This window comes from Centropristis striata, chromosome 16 (genome assembly GCF_030273125.1).
Source record: "Centropristis striata isolate RG_2023a ecotype Rhode Island chromosome 16, C.striata_1.0, whole genome shotgun sequence".
NCBI lineage: Eukaryota > Metazoa > Chordata > Actinopteri > Perciformes > Serranidae > Centropristis > Centropristis striata.
The window spans coordinates 7,158,766-7,176,169 of NC_081532.1; the positions used below are offsets into that span (position 1 = coordinate 7,158,766).

At 35.8% G+C, this 17,404-nt stretch overlaps 2 protein-coding genes across 2 annotated transcripts; one reads left to right on the forward strand and one right to left on the reverse strand.

Annotated features, from left to right (window-relative positions):
- The first annotated feature begins 395 nt into the window (after positions 1 to 395).
- Positions 396 to 5,923, forward strand: si:ch211-10a23.2 (Galectin-related protein A-like). The gene is made up of 4 exons (XM_059353455.1): positions 396 to 514; positions 842 to 927; positions 3,587 to 3,767; positions 5,047 to 5,923. The coding sequence occupies exons 1-4, from the start codon at positions 488 to 490 to the stop codon at positions 5,188 to 5,190; spliced, it is 438 nt and encodes a 145-aa protein (XP_059209438.1). The 5' UTR covers positions 396 to 487; the 3' UTR covers positions 5,191 to 5,923.
- Positions 5,924 to 7,994: 2,071 nt separating this feature from the next.
- Positions 7,995 to 14,934, reverse strand: plek2 (pleckstrin 2). Its single transcript, XM_059353876.1, is given in 9 exon segments — positions 7,995 to 8,387; positions 9,198 to 9,276; positions 9,546 to 9,629; positions 10,825 to 10,926; positions 12,072 to 12,259; positions 12,747 to 12,838; positions 12,883 to 13,103; positions 14,432 to 14,596; positions 14,850 to 14,934. Coding segments are annotated over 9 exon segments (1,110 nt in total). The 5' UTR covers positions 14,901 to 14,934; the 3' UTR covers positions 7,995 to 8,259.
- Between the last annotated feature and the right edge of the window lie 2,470 nt (positions 14,935 to 17,404).

Genomic DNA, 17,404 nt, shown 5'->3' on the forward strand with positions numbered 1-17,404 from the left:
TCGGGTGATATTGTACTTTCTTGAGTACTGAATTGAACGAGGATTTGTGTGAGCAGTGAACGCAGCAGCAGGTTGTAAAGAGAAGCACACAGTGTTCTGTGACAAGATGCAACAAAGGACGAACCAACACGTCCACACACTGTTTTTGAATGTATTTAAATGCCATTTTATATTGTATTTATTTGGATTTTGTCTCTTTGCTTTAAAAAATAAATAAAATCACTTTGAATGGCCTTTTTACAGAAATGTGCTCTATAAATGAACTTCTTGAATTAAATTTTCGTCATAATAATAAGAATTTTACTGACATGTTGTCTATTCACATTGTAATACACAACCTCTGCCCGTCTCCCACTATCATCACCGCCAAATTGGGAGGCTGTCTCTATGACAACGCAGTGCAGGCGGGGTTTGCCAGCTGGAGGAAGAGTCAATCAGTTGGCATCACGGCTCGAAACCCTGCACACTGCATCACGCCCTGAGTGGAATGGAAGAAAAGGACAAGAAACAAAATGTATGTAGCTGCGTGCTCTTTATTTACGCCTCTACTGCATGCATTTTAGCGTTCCTGCAAAATATGATTTCATTTCCATTTCATTTAGTTTTCGGCGTGGCTTAGTGAGAGAAATAGAGAAGCAGAGTTTGTGCAGCTGAGTCACTGGTTGTTTAAATGTGGATCAATAAAGCTTTTGTTCCCATCGGTGCCATAGGGTTGCAGCTCACCGCAGATTAAGACACCAACAGGCTGCATGATGAAGACACACCATGCAGTAATACAGTAGTTCTGTTTATCTGCAGGCCTCATTTTGTGTGACCGCTCAACATCTCTATTGTTTCACAGGGGGAGTACACCGGAGAGATAAAGGGTGGGCTGCGGCCTTCAATGAAACTCGTTGTTATGGGAATTATTAACAAGAAACCCAAGAGGTAAGTGAACACACCTGTTTTTATTTTATAATAAAAATCGGCCGATACATTATTTATGAAAGCTACTGTTGCACACATGACGTGGCAGCCAATTAAAGTTAGTGCTATAAATGCCTTGAATTGGAAAGCAAATAGACAGCTGTTGTCCCTGTTTGAGTGTGTGTGTGTGTGTGTGTGTGTGCCAACCACCCAGCTCGATCCCGTTTTGGGAAAATATCTTGGTAATGCCAGAGCGTCTCCTAATTATAGGTTAGTATGTGAATACGCGTGGGAGAGCTGCAAAATCCCATGAAATCTGAAGAGTCATTCTGGAGTTGCTGTGGTTGATAACATCAGCTGGTCGTTTAGCTATTCGGTCGCCAATTAAGTTCCAGTAAGAGAGGAAATTAGTCTTCACAAGAAAAAAAAACTTTGCCAAAATAAGCAATGACGCAGACATTTTTTTTTATGTCAAGGAACTTATTTTTAGCTGCAGAAGCATCAAAGTTTTAAGGACAGATGTTCTCAAAGGGCTATTTTCCTGGACACTGAATGTAACATGACAACCCTGTTCCTTTCTTTATTTTATGTCTCTTTCTTATTTACGAATGTGTAAGCCGGGTGTTATAATTAAAGCCAGGCTAACTGTTAATAAAACTTGGTGTTGCCATGGATACCACATCCACTATTAGTTTCAATGAAAGTTTGCAGCCAAAAATATGTCCTATGTGATTTTGGAGCTCAGATCAGGTTCAAATAAAATGTATTTCACCAAAAATTGACCCCAAATTAACCCTTTGATGCACAACATATAAACACCTTCTAATGTACAATATGGGTCCAAAATGACCTGCATTCATTTCCCATGTTATTTCATGCTGGCTGTGTGTTTGAATAACTTTTTTTTATTACAACATTATATCCATTTTTCCTTTCATACTTTATGAAGAAAAATGTTTTTTGTATTATTACATCAAGTTTACACACATGGGTCAAATGGCCTTGTGCATTAGAAGTGTAGCGATAAAAAAAGGGTTTTCATTCAAAAAGTAAGAAATTAAAACAAAAAAATGAGGACGTATGATGATCAAAAACTGTTAATCAAGGAAAACATGGAATACTAAATTATGAAATTAATTTATTGCAAAGATATAGAATATAAAAACTTAGTTGGGTCACTTTAGACCCATGTTGTGCATCATAGGGTTAAAGAAAAATAGTTTTGTATGTTTTAGCTTTGCAGAATCTGGGCCAAAGACTAACGTTCACTGTATTAAAAAAATATTCAAGTCATTCAGTGAAGAAAAAGTAGTAACATCATATTTAAAAAATACATTAAAAGTTAAAACTAATTCTGAAGTAATGGCAACAAATGCACTTCAAGTATGAAAAGTCAAAGTACTCATAATGCAGAGTGCATCATATTTTATAAACTGATAAAATATGTTAAAATGATAAAATGTGTTGTCTGTAAAAAAAAAGTTTTAATCTGCAAGGTAACTTCAGCAGTGGAGTAAAAAGTAAAATATTTACCTCTGAAATGTAGTAAATTAAATGTGCAAAGTAACATAAAATAAAAAAAATCTTTGAGTAAAGTACAAGTATCTCAAAACTATACTAAAGTTGAGTAAATGTACATTCTAATTGTTATTTTTCTCCACTGAAAGTTGGCTGCACAAACAGCAATATTACATATCCTCTGGAGGAACAACCGAACACATTTTTTTTATTAAGTAGAGTGCGTAAACCCACTACATCAACATTATTTGTGATCGAGTTTTCTTCATTTAACGCCTTATTGCTACATTACAGTAATGATGAAGACCAGAAGATGTCACTGTTCTCTAAAGGATCTGCATAAGTTTATACCCAGTTCAATCCATCAGAAGTAAATAATGAAAGAGAGACAGAAAAAGCTACAGTGAAGGAAATGTTCAGATCCTTTTATTGAAGTATAAGTACTAATAACACACTGTAAAACTACTCTGATAAAGTAGATACAAACATTGAAAATGCTACTTTAGGAAAATTAAGTAAGTTTAATCAGGCGTTTACATTATTACTGCTCATAGATTCTTACTGTCATTAGTTGAGGTGCGGCTCATTTAAAAAAAAAAAAACATTAAGTACATGACTGAAACTAATGATTTTTTGATTATGAATTATAATTATATATTATTGTATATTTTATATCATTATGAATTATAATTATATATAATTATATATTATATATAATTATGACAAATTATAAAAATAAACTGAAATTCTAGAGAAATAATGAAAAGGAAAAGCAGAAAATCCTCAAATTTGAGAAACTTGTGCAATAATATATTAATAATAACAATAATATAATACTTTTTTAAGAAAAATGGGTGAATGATTATCAAAATAGTTTCTAATTAATTGTCTGTCAATTGATTACTCTACCTATGGTTTCAGCTGTTTAAAATATACATAAATACTGTATTTTTCATTTTTATGTGTTTTGAGTGCAAAAATCTTAATTTATAAAGTAGCCGAAGCTGTCAAATAAACACAGGGGGAGAAAAAAGTGCAATATTTCCCTCTAAGAAGATAATACTCAAGTACAGTAGAAGTACCTAAAATGTGTACAACCACTGCATGCCAGTGTTTTAACTGTTGTATTGTGCACCACTGATGTCTGGTGTGTGTTGCGCAGCATCGAGGTGATTCTGTCCAGTGCGCCTCAGGAGGAGGAGACGGAGGGAGACGTGGGACTCCAGCTGAAGGTGAGCTTCATGGATAAAGCGGTCCAACGCAACGCCCGCCTGGCTGGAAAGTGGGGAAGACCTGAAACTACTCTCTCCTTCTTTCCTTTTGCACCTGGAGAATCCTTCAAGGTACTTTTATATTATCTCTGAGATTCATGAACATAAACTGTGGGCAGCAAAGTCTATTAAGATTGCAAAAAGAATACTGGACAACTCCTCAAGTTTTTTCTGTGGTTTAAGTGCAAATTGCTTTATTTTTTAACTTTTTTTTGCAACGTTCTAAAGTGGTTTTGTCTCGTTGCAGATCTTTTGTCTGAACTGGCCTTTATTTATCTGGTTTCTGAGAGAGATTGGGTTTTGTTCACTAATACTTTCATAAAAGTAGTATTTCATAAAAATAACATATTGGAAATCCTAATTTAGGTGGTATTACCCTTTAAAGCAGCAAAAGTAATAAACACACAATGTATAAAATAATCAGAAAATTCAAAATTATTTAAACTAGACTTAAATGATTAAAAGGAAGAGTTTTAAATCCTGACTTTTGTTAGAGACATTTTTTGCAATCATGGCAAACACAAAAAATCCTAAACTTTTTGCAAAAGAGCTGCAAAGTACTAATTTTCTGCCAGTTAACAAATCAACTAATCGACAAATCATTTCAGCTGTACTTGTATTTACTGTTATCCAGCTAAATTTATAACAAAACCTAATGTTTTAGAAGCTCTTTGTATGTTTTGAGTGCAAAAATCTTAATTTGTAAAGTAACTAGAGCTGTCGAATAAATGTCATGGAGTAAAAAGTGAAAGTTTTTACCTCTGAGATGTAATCCACACTGTAAACAATTGTCTTGTACATTAACAGTAAAATACTGGCAGCAGGGTTGCCAGCCTTCTACTGTTAATTTTAAAGTTCCCTTACTGTTATCTACTTTACACTATGGTACTGTGATAAAACCACATACTGAATTAAAGTCAAATCCTGCATTTCATTGATTTTTACAGTAGACTAAAACACAGTATAGTGCTGAAGCTAGTTGCAATATTGTTGCAGTATACAATGCAGTCATTTTTTGTAAATAGAACCTATTACTGTCTGAAAGCCAATTACTATGAATTAAGTGCTGTCTTCACTGTCACCTCAGTAATTTTAATATACCATATACTGAATGAGCTAGTTAAGTAAAATACAGCCATTAAAAAAATGTATACAAGAAGAGACTTAGAAAATATCATACAGCAATTTGTTACAGTGCAGTACAAGTGGAAAGTGGCATGGAAAGAAAATAATCAAGTAAAATAAACATGAGTCCTTGAGTAAATGTACTTAGTTACATTGCACCACTAAATTTAATGCATTAAACTTGAAACCTGACCTTCTCCTCCTCTCCACTCCCTCTGCCTGCTAGATGGAGATCGTTTGTGAGCACCAGCAGTTTCGTATCTTGGTGGACGGACAGCCTCTGTGTGGATTCAGCCACCGGTTCACTCCGCTCGCCTCCCTCACTGCCTTACGAGTCTTCGGAGACGTCCACCTCACCAAGGTGGCCTAGCACCAGCGTTTGAGGATGTTTTTGGGGACAGTATACAATACATACAGTTAGAATAGAGCTACTTTTTTGAATGAAACGATGATGGGGATGTGGGGAAACAAAGTTACACCTGCCTCGTAATCACGTGTTAAGACAAAGTGCCTTCACTAGATTACCTGTTTGGGGACTTGAAGATAATGTGACAGTCGTCAATGTCTTGAAATCAACCGAGGAATGTGATTTGAACTGAAACCAATGTGGTCCAAGCTATAATATTTTCCCTCCCGGATGAACATTTGCACAAACATGATGTGTCACTGCTATAAAAAGGAGTGCTGCATCCGTCTTTGTGCATTCAAAAAATCTCAGACGTTTGTCTTTGATTTCTCTGGAGTTAACCTTTGAAAGCACTTACGTTTACGAGCGCCTGCATGAAGATGAATGTTTCTGAAATCAGCTGATTGTAATTCTGTGCCCGACTAAGTACTGTAACAGGTGTAATAATGTCAAATACTTTAGCATACATTAGTGCATGCCAGTAACACACACAGTTTGTTTCATTCCTCTCAGTTTGTCTCCAGATCAAACACACATCTGGACGGATTAGGTCACACACGTTTTGTATCATTATCACCTTTGAAAAGCGATTAACGCCCACTAGTTTGTGTACTTTTATTTCACCCTGAGCACTTTTTTATCATGTTAATGTTTCATTATGGCTTTACTCCACCGCAATAAATCACTTTTGTTGTTATTTTTCTTTGTTTTTTACGATTTGTGGTCGAGTAAAAGCCACTTGGATTGACTCCAAACCCTGTTTTACAGTAACATATCTCACTGAGGTATTGTGTCACTGATGAGTTCATTGGAAAGACGGCTCCGAACAAACACCAGCTCAGCCTGAGTCATCCAGATAAAGGCTCGACTCAGCTTGCTGAGTGGGAGTGCCTGTCTGTGATCGCTGGGAGCAGCTAAAACTTCATGATTGTGGCAAATACGTCCAGAGGATTTTCTTGTCTCTACTTGTACTTCCTTTTAGATCCTTTACTTCAGTAATAGTAGCCTATAAAACCATAAAAAATATTCCACTCCAGGTTTCTACAGCAAGTTTTAAGACCTTTTTAAAATCACATACAATTTCCTAGTCATACTGACCAAAGTATAGGACTATGATAGAACACCATTATAATTCTTCTTATCATTATTATATCACATATTTTCCAGAAAAGCAGTAAATAACAATATTTTTGAATGACGTTGAAGAAGTTGTGAAATGGATAAATTAACCCATAAGAACCCATGGTGACACCCGTGTAACAAACACTTTAAATCTTCTAGAATCTCCCATATTCAGCTTTATGCTTCACATTAACTCATTAAATTCCTCAGCAAGACTTCTCCAAAATGTGGCTGTGACTGGAAACAGAAATGTGAAAAAGTAGCTTATTTCAAAAAGCTAATTTTTGTTCCGAGGCTAAGTTTAAACCCATTTAACAATTCTAATCCGTTAACAGGGTGTCCTGTATTGCATTTAACTTGTTCTGACCATATTTCCTGAACAAATTAAAGTCACAATTTTGATTTATGTTATGGAGATGCAAACAAAAAGGCAAATTGATATTTGTTTTTATTTATTATTGATTTATTATTGTTTTTTTACTTAAAAACAAATCTGAAAAATAATTTTAAACACTATTCATGTCACAATTTTGATAAATGTTGTGGAGATGCAAAGAAAAAGGCAAATTTGTGTCTCTGTAAGCAGAAAATGTGTCTAGTTTTGTGTTTTTTATTTTAAAATAAGAGATATTATAAACATCAATACCATAAAGGCCCAATGTATCGTATGTGTCACATCACAGATCTTTGACATTTAGGGGTAGAATTAAAAAGAAAAAAAAACATCATAAAGGGGTATATGTGGTCCACTTGGTCTGTGATATAGCCCCCATGATTTTCCTTTAAGGATAACTGGGTCTGGGTTCTTATGGGTTAATTCAAATCTTTAAAATATTTAAACTAAAAACTTAAGAGATGATGAGTTTCAAAGCTACAACAGTGAGCAGCCGTGACAGTGTTTGTTGCAGGTCTGATGGTGCCTTTTTATGAAAGTCGTGCCAATAGTTTCTGTAATCCTGCTGACAAACAGACAAAAAGAAACAAAGACACAAAGTCCTTGGTTGGGGAAATAAAGTAATCCTTTTAAGTATTCCATTTTTAACTTTTAGTTCAGTAAAAGTATGAGCATTATCATAAGTTTAGAGGAAAACAAAATGGGGGTTTCCGGCACAATTTTACACACTTCCAAAGTCTGATGAGGTCAGAACTCCAACATCTTTGTTGTGAGATCATCACGTATCGCTTGTGGCCTTCATCAGGATAACTGTGAAACGTGTTGTTGTAATGTGTGTAATGTGAAACATGTTGGTTTTACACTGAAGTTGTGTGTTGCTGAAGTTTTGACCTCTTTATCTCATAGGCGTCTGAGAGATGATAAAGTACTCTGAATACACACTGATTTATATGTGGTCTCTCAAGTCAAAAGGTTGGGAACCACTCAGTTATTTTTAACAATTCATTATTATATTTTATGTTATTTGAGGTAAAATGTTTGTCTGCATATTGGTAACTAGAGCTGTCATTTAAAAGTAGTAAAAAGCACACTTTTTAATAAATGAAAGGGAGTAGAGTTATCAAGAAATAGATAGAAAATAGAAACACAAGTAAAAGTACCTAAACGTATTTGAGTAAATGTTCTTTTCACGACAGGTTAAGGAAATTATATAACAAAGTCAGTTTGGAAAATAAAGTCAAAATGCTTTATTGTTTCATAATGAAAAAATCTTTTTGTGACTTAAACTGAATGATTATAAGAGAAAATGCTATGACTGCTAGGACCTTGAACAAACTTTAAAATACAAAATAATCAAACTGGGAAAAAATAAATGAACAGAAATATTTCTAACCACTATCACTTTCATTTAAATTTCCTGGACCCAGTTTGTTGCTACAGTTTACATTCACAGAATGTGTAAATTCAGTCTTCTTCATGAACTCTCTCAAAGTGAAGTGGAGTTTGGACTCGCTGCTCTATATGTTCTCTCTGATGGCGTCGATCCAGTCCATCTTGTCCTGGTGGGTCGGAGCCTGGATGAAGTAATGTGTGTTTGCCTGAGTGATGATTTTAAACAAGTTGCCTTGAATGTTGCCTTTCACACCTATTGGAGGAGAAGTTAGGGTGAGTAAAGTATTAGGATGGACTCAATAAGGCTGCTCTGGGTGGACAGACAGACCCTCTGAACTCCAAGTTATTTCAGGGCATTTTTTGCTCTTTTTACATTTTACTCACTGTAGCTGTTGTATTTGTTGTTGTATTTCACTGCAATAAAAATAAGTCCTACAGCTCTAAGGAATCATAACAATCATGGCTAGAAGTAGGAACAACTCAAAAATGTTTGTTTTTTTTAAAGTAAAGTGTCACAAAAAATTGGGTCATATTGAACAATTTGCCTCTTTACAACTTCCAGCCTCTCCTGTCTTGTCCTCTCCTCTCCGCTCTGTGTAAACAGCCTGCAGTTCTCTCTGATTGTCAGTGAATATTTGTCACATGACTGTTTATCTCTTCAAAATCAATCATGGCTTCACAGTGTTGCTGAGGAATACAGAATTTAATGTTTTTAACAGGATCTAGTTATTCCAAACTGTTTATTTTTGGCAACCTTTTAATTAAACTTAATAAACATGTAGAATAAAGTGATTTTGGAAGAAAACCCACAATTTTAAGCTTTGTTTTGGTAAGTTTTTGTAACAGAAGCTTTCGTAACTTATGATCCGTTCAAGGACTGTTGGAAAGTTTTCTTAACTCTCTAAGAAGGCGGCAAATTGCACAGACATATAACCGCAATCAAGCAGAATCACAACAGAACCATTCCCTCTCATTACTTGTCCTATCTTGAAATATGTTTTAATAACTTTGTTTATTTTGGAAAAAGCTCCTGAGGTTGCTGGAGCTGTAGACAGTGACTCACCTGAGGGAACTCCGTTATCGTTCAGAGAAGACACCAGACAGGATCGCAGCGCGAAGCCGCCAGCTGGGCTGATGTCATCCTGACAAGTGACATAAGACAGGAAGTGGATAAGACTGACTCTGATATGAAGAAATACATGATGAGTAGAAATACATCATGAGTAACGACAGCTTCAGAGTCATAGACAGCCTGAGGCTGAGACACAAAACCACTGCTTTGTTCTGCAAATCTTCTGTTCAGTGTTGTCATCATTTAAGCATTCAGTGAGGTCGTGTCATCATGTTTTTGCAGTTTTCATAAGTTAAATACACAAAGCAAATTACTATTTATTATTGGCTGCACACTCACCTTGGTGGGATCATAATAGTGAAGGAAAGCCGGCTCTGAACGCAGCACAAACAGTCGCACCTTCCAGTTCTTCCTCCGGTGTCCCTGTGATTAAAGAAGTGTTAGTGTGATGAGTTCATTTGATCACATCATGTTTAAATGAATTTGTCAAAGCCATAACACAGAAATTATACCACTTTTTTAATAAGGCACCCTCTATTAAAGGTTGTAGCAGAAATAAGGTCAATTTTTGGGTTGCCAGGTTGAGAAAAACCCCTTTGGCTGTTGTTTATTCTTCATATTCAGCAATAATGCTTTTATAAAAACTGATAACCTGTTGACCAGAGGGGTTTGATAAAAATATTTTGGTCCTGACCCTCTACAACCTTTATCCAAGTGGTAAACAGTCTGTAATTAACAGATTACAACTGATCTGTAATTAGAATGAATAAAGTCATTAGGTTTAAGCTCTTAAAACCCTCATTCTCACGGGTGCCAAGCTTCTTTTGTGTATAGTTTATTGTTGTAGAGAGACATCATTATCTGTATTTTTAATCTGTATTTGTTTAACCAACAAAATGATCTATCTCTATTTGTATCTAAAAGACATATTTTTATAAGAAGTCACATTAAATAGTTCAAATATTGTATTTTCTAACCTAATTTTCATTGGCAGTGCAATTTTTGGGCTTCCAATGCATATAATTAATTTAATATTGGCATTTAATTAATTATGAAATATATTGCTACATCCTCATACTGTACGTTTAATAATTTGAACAAACATAATGATGCACAGATATGTTAATCATAATCTTTACAACAAATATAGCAAGCAACTAGGGATAGTAGAAGTAACTGTTCCCATCACTGATTTATGTATTCGGATTCGGGCACATCCCTTATATAGTTATCACATAACCTCTTTTTTCAAATACACATTTCATAGTTTTGCATAAGTCCTGCAACAATACAAACTAAAAGCACCCTAGCTGCCATAAGTTTAAGCCTAGAGGTCTGGAATTGTATACAGGTTTGGTTGACAAGATGCAGGAGGTCAGTTTTAATATTCAAATATGACATATTGTAGGGGAAGTGTTTTGCGTAAAATTTGCATTGATGCAGTTATGGTTGGGTTTTAACCAGACACAAAAGAAGAAGCACATTATCCAAATTCTAACCTAATCTTTCCATTTGGCTATGACAAAAAGGTGGAAGTTCCAAAACAAGGCTTGGTGTAAAAGGATCATTTGAATATCTGAAATGGCATCTTAGCACAGGGATAATACAATGTGTTTACCTGTTTTAGTAGAAATCCTCTCCTGACAACTTTCCCACTGAGCTCCACGGCAGACAGGGACGTCTCTGCCTTCACGCTGCCTCTCTTCTTTAAGTTTTCAGACTGTGATCAAACATAAACATGCTGTGGATTAAATGCCGCTCCAACCTACTAAATATATGGACAAACACTAAAAAAATATGTCTTTATGTGTATAACTGTCCAGCAGTTGAAAGTATTGTTCCATTTATATTATATATTATTATATATTATATATTTACTACAAGTGATGTATGTTTTAATTATGATAGGTTTGTTTGATTAGATTTCCCTTATCTCGCGACTGTAAACTTGAAGTGGGCGGGGTTTGTTAAACGTACAGTTAATCGTTTGATTTTATTCCACTTCACTTAATTGATTGTCAGGACTGGTACACCTTGCCGGTTTACAGCCTAACTAGGGGTCTAAATAACTTTCTGTCCATCGAGCTAACCACTGATTAAGAGTGTCGGCTGGCTGGTGTGTGGGTGTTTGTTGTGCTTGATTATGCAATAAACGTGAAAGGAAAAAGAGAGACCCGAGTGGTATCTGACGTGCTTTTCCTTATATCCCTTCCAGAGGGGAATTTACCAAACTATAATAGTAATTTACTAAAAATCTGGACAGTATGTAGAGGTGTGAATCAGCAGAGACAATACAATATTAATGCGATTTTAAGAATTTTGCGATATGGTTGGTATTGCGATACGATATATTGCAATTTAACTGTTTAACTGCATTTTGTGTCCACAAAATCAAATTCAATCAAGAATTGTTTTGTCAAATAAGAGAAAATTCTCAGTCTATTCATCTCACTTCAGTCTTTTTATTTCTCCACAGTGAGAGTCAAACCCACAGAGTCAAATTGATCTTATCTAACTGATATCAAACATGTGGACAACAACACCTGCAGCATGTTATCAAACTTTCCTCAACTTTAAGCTTTAATGAACTTTAATGAAACGTAAAAAAAAGCCTACATTTCCATCGTTATTCCGACAATTTACTGACACGATATCTGACACACATGGTGCCTATAGATTCCTTCGATCTTCTAGTTTCATATGATTTCCTGTATATTCCTAAAATTGAGCCCGCTGCTTTCTCCAGAAAAAACAAAAATGGCTGACAGCCCAACGAAACACTTAATATCGATATTTGGCGGCCATGAATAAATATAATGTATGAAGATGTAAAGTGCTGCTGGTGTGGGACTTCCTGCTACTCACAAAGCTGTAGAGTGCCGTGGAGTCGTCCATGAACAGCTCACTGAGGCCGGCGGTGCGGAGAGCCTCCACACTCCTCTGACCCACGGGACGCAGGAAACCCTCCTCCAGCAGGGCCGAGGCCAAGGTCATGGACTCCACACGGGTCAGAGCCAGCTGCATGAACACCAGCCAGTCCACCACCGCTGAACCTGCAGGGACATCACAATAAGATGGATGGATGGATGGATGGATGGATGGAAGGATGGAAGGAAGGACGGAAGGAGGGAAGGAAAGAAGGATGGATGGATGGATGGAAGGATGGAAGGAAGGAAGGAAGGAAGGAGGGAAGGAAAGAAGGAAGGAAGGATGGATGGATGGAAGGAAGGAAGGAAGGAAGGAAGGAAGGAAGGATGGATGGATGGATGGATGGATGGATGGAAGGAAGGAAGGAAGGAAGGGTGGATGGATGGATAGATAGATAGATAGATAGAGAGAGAGAAAGAGAGAGAGAGATAGCTGATAAAATTCAGCCTGACATTTAATATCTTTGTAGACTTTTGTAAATTTCAATTTTATTTACATTTTTGCAAATCAGATTTACCAGCAGGTCAGTGGGTTCAAGTTTAAAAGGTTAGAAGTGTTCCACGCAAATATCATCTGAGGTTGCAGCAGAATAAAGATGTTTGAAAGGTTCACCTGAGAAACAGTTGCTGTACATGATGCCCTGATCCACATGGTTGCTCATGGTGATGCCACTGTGGACGTCATACATGTCGTCCAACACTTTGCTGTAAAAGATACAAAGAAAGGAGATATATGAACAAGCTGAGACAAAAGTAAGATGTCTGCAGGTGTTTGTAACGCCTACCTCAGATTGATGTCGTGTAACTGGGATCCAGCAGGGTCTTCCTGGTTCGTCTCCTTCCCACCTCCAGCCGTCCCCAGCTTCTCCACCGCAGCGGTGATGTCAGCAGCCCAGTCGTCTCTCTCCTCACGGGAACAAGCCTCCAAAAAATGATCCACGCCATTCTTTGCCTGGAGCTTGAACACCAGCTAGGGAAAAAAATACATGAATATTCAGCCAAAAAAACAGATAACAAACTGTTCTTAAGAATTTTTGGATAATGGAGATCAGGTCCTGACAAAACAGTAACCTGAGGCAAAACATATAAAAGGATCAGATCTCCTCATCCGGTGAAGTCACTTCAGTGTGGTTTCTGCTAATAAAAATATAAACAAAGGAAAACACTTGGTCCCACGGCCCCTAATGCACTTGTGTTTCCTCCAAGTCATGTTATGTAAAAAGTACATTTACTCAAGTATTGCACTTTTTGAGCACCTTTATTTTCTGCAACTTTATACTTCTACTCCACTACAGGAAAATAATGTTCATTTTACTCCAATACATGAATGTTAGAACTTGTAGGTTCTATAAACAAACAAACACACACACACACACACACATACATATATAATATATATATATATATATATATATACAGTCATGGAAAAAATTATTAGACCACCCTTTTTCTTCAATATATGTAAATCTTGATAATAACCAAAATCATTATCAATAAAATCATTGAAAATGTCAGCTCTTAAATTAAACTCTTATGAGCTATTTTTGTTGTTATCATTATATTTGTCCAAATAAATGTACCTTTAACTGTACAAGGTATTAAAATGAACAACAAAATTAAAGAAAAGGGTGACCTAATATTTTTTTCCATGACTGTATATATACAATATGATGCAGAGGTATACTTATATGATATAGGTATACTTATATGATATATAAGTATATAAAATTGTCCCCACATTGATGAACTACAACCTTTACATGTATTTGCTTGTATTATCTTCATTAAAAAACACTATGAAAGCAGCCATTCTGCACAATGAGTAAGTCTACTTTTAATACTTTAAGTTAATTTTGCTGTTGATACTTTCTCAGTTAATTTTTTTAAAATTCAAATCTGTGTTTTTGTGTATCATTTATAGTTTTTGTGTATTATTTATAGTTCTGCAAATATATTGTGTATGTTTATTAATTGTCTTTTCAGAAAAAAAAACTTTTTGTTGTTTTTATTTTCTCCTCTTCAAGATGAAGGTTTATTTGATCTTTATTCTATATTGAACTTAGAAAACTATAGAGGTCTATAATAAAATGTAATATTAATGCATATAATTCAAAGGTCGAATGTTGTCATCACTCAATGAGGAAAAACTTTACTTAAACTTTTTCAAAGTAACTTCCCAACATAATTTTCATATGCAAACTTTATTTTAGTCCTCTAAACTTTGGAGTCCTATGAAACTTTTGTTTATCTATAACATTACACAAGTAACAAGTAACTCCTGAGTGGGAATAGACTCACCAGTCGGTTTTCACACTCCAGAAAAGGAGAAGTTATCACACAGTCCTTCAGCAGGATTTTCCCTCGCTGACAGGAGTCTCTTTTACTTCCTTCGTACTTGTAGTACAGCAGTTTGTCTGGCATCAACACAAACCAGCGAGCCTTCCAGTTTTGTACAAAATGACCCTGTATAATCACATTATTTAAAAAAATATGGGAAATGTTAGTGTTAGCCATTATGTTAGCCCTGCTTTATTTGTTTGTTTGTTTGTTTTTGTGGTGAAAAAATTTACATCAGCCTGAGAAATGGCCAAAAAATTCTGCAAATTAAAATAAAAATGTATATTTTCCACTGTTGCTACATCCCCCACTACACAGGTAAATCTGTATTTTACATAATTGGACTAATGATGTATTTCACACATTAAAAGTGTCTTACCCTTTTCACCAGGAATCCTTCTCTGAGAGTCACATTCTTCTCTGTATCCATTCTGCTCACTGTGATCTTGGCAATTGAGCTTTGCCTGTCCCTGCCTGCTCAGGTTATTGAATGTAGAGGGGAGATTTTTTCCTTTCCTTTCCTTTGCGTCACTCTGTTCACACCCTCTAACACACCTCACTCAGCACTGGGAGGCCAATGATAGTGCTGCAATGCTCGCCAGTTGTCACATGAGGGCGCAGCAACTCCTTCAGAGGCTTCAGCATGTGTGAGGATCTATACAGTCTATGGTGAGGAGTGTTTGGTAAAAGGCTCAAGTTTCAAGCTTCCAGCAGTTGTTGGCATTAATATCTGACATCTGACTCACTCAAAAAGAAACAATTTTGCTTACTTATTTTATTTTATGTTCATGAGGTGCTAAATTAGTTTTATAATAATAATAATAATAATAATAATAATAATACATTACATTAGAATTAAATTATTACATATTAAGAATAAGAAAAAAATAATTACATAAAAATAAAAAAGAGTATTTCAATTATGAATTTCTGCACCAGAGAGAGACAGACAGACAGACAGACAGACAGACGGACAGACAGAGAGAGAGAGAGAGAGAGAGAGAGACAGAGACAGAGAGAGAGAGAGAGAGAGAGAGACAGATACAGACAGAGCTCAAAAGAAAGTTTTACTCTATTAATGTCAGTATGAGAAGAATTCAAATCCGGGACATTAAGCTGCAGGAAACATTCTCTAGTCGGATACTTTTTTTTTTTTAAAGGTTGTTTTATTTATCCCATTTTGATGAAAAACCAGCAGCTGGTGGTCAAACACAGCTCTGCTTTGTAACAGCTGTACCCAATAGGAGAAGGGAGTGCACATAAAGCTGGTTAATGATGCTGTGAGCCTCAGAAAATATGTTACTGTTACTTCCTGTAAACCTTTCCACTGTTTCCACTAACTCTCTAATGAACTCAGATTTTTTGGCCACTTGGGGGCAGCATAAACTATCTGTGAACACAAAACTGACACATAGCTTCACCTTTCCAGCAAACAAGTTGGCATACAGTTACACATCCAGCAAACACACAGCGACATTAGGATTCATTTCAAAACATTTCTGTCCATCATAAATATAGATCTAATATTCACTCTCTTTTACCTCAGTTTTGGTCTCTACCACCTCCTGAATAGATATCTGGCTCTATCTAGCTGCTAAATGCTCCACTGTGTTCACCAGCTAGGTGCTAACTGTGTTTATCTGTCATCTAGAGCTGAGCAGGTAGTCTACAGTGGGATTTCTGGAGCGAAAACTATGCCATGAGAGTTACAGTGAACTTAAAATGTAAGTAGAGTGACAATGCACAGCCATAAAAGGTTCTCAGGGGGTTTGTTACTATTAGCAACTGTTATTATTATTACTACTTTACTATTTTAATATCATAAAAATATTAGTTATTGTCGCTTCATGTTTGATTCTTTTTGATTATGTTGGAATGAATATTCATATGACTTAAATGCACAATATGTAGTTTTTATGGGGTCTGGAGGAGGTCTCTCATCTAAAATAAGTACAAAAGACAGAATTTTGTGATGTCATGAGTGTGGAATCATGGGAGTTGTTGTCTTTACCACTATTGCTGTCATGACAGTCAGCTTCTCTCAGTTAGGATACCTTCACATTAAACGTTTTTTACAGGGAGCCTCTACATTTCTGACAGGTGACCAAATAACAAAAGTATATAACATAAGTCTAGTCGTTTTTGGTCATTATAATGCAGAAAATATAACATTACATACTCTAACTTTAAAGCTGCTATGTGCAGGATTTAAATTGTTGAAGCGTTGGCGCCCCCCAGTGGCAGCATCAGAAACAGCAACAAAAAATCCACACATACAGTAACAGTAATAGTTTTACTGTCTATGTGGTGGTATTTGGTTTTTATCTCTGCTGTTTCCAAAAAGGCTGGGGATATTCTATATTTCTGTTATTGTCAACAAATCCCAACAAAAGAAAAAAAATGAATATTTGCTCCATCTCTCAATATTGTTAAACCTTTGTTTTGGATTTGTGGACAATAAAGATATAGAGAATATCATTAAACTTGTCCTTTAATATCTCAAAACGTTCAGTCAGTGGGACATTTACATCAACAACTGTCATTGATACTGTCTTGTTTTGGAGTTGTATGCTTTGGCTCACTATAATCCTTTTTTCAGTCTGAATATGTATTGTCTTTTATCTCAAAACACACCCAGCTGGAAATTCCACAGGATTTCCTTATGATTCCTTAAAAACCCGGCTGGGAAATGCTCACCAAAAAGCCTGCAGGATTACTTCCCTGCAGAATTTTTTTTTACAGGATTTCAGAAAAAATCCTATTTTCTTCAAGCAATTCTGATTCTTTTCCAACATATTGTCAGCGACATTTAATAAGGTTAGAGAGTCATATATCATGCCATGTCACATAAACCTTAATGTAGGACAAAAAACAGAAAAAGGCCTTCATGTGATTAAAGGGGCATTGTCTCACAGCTCTCCTCTCTGCTGCAGG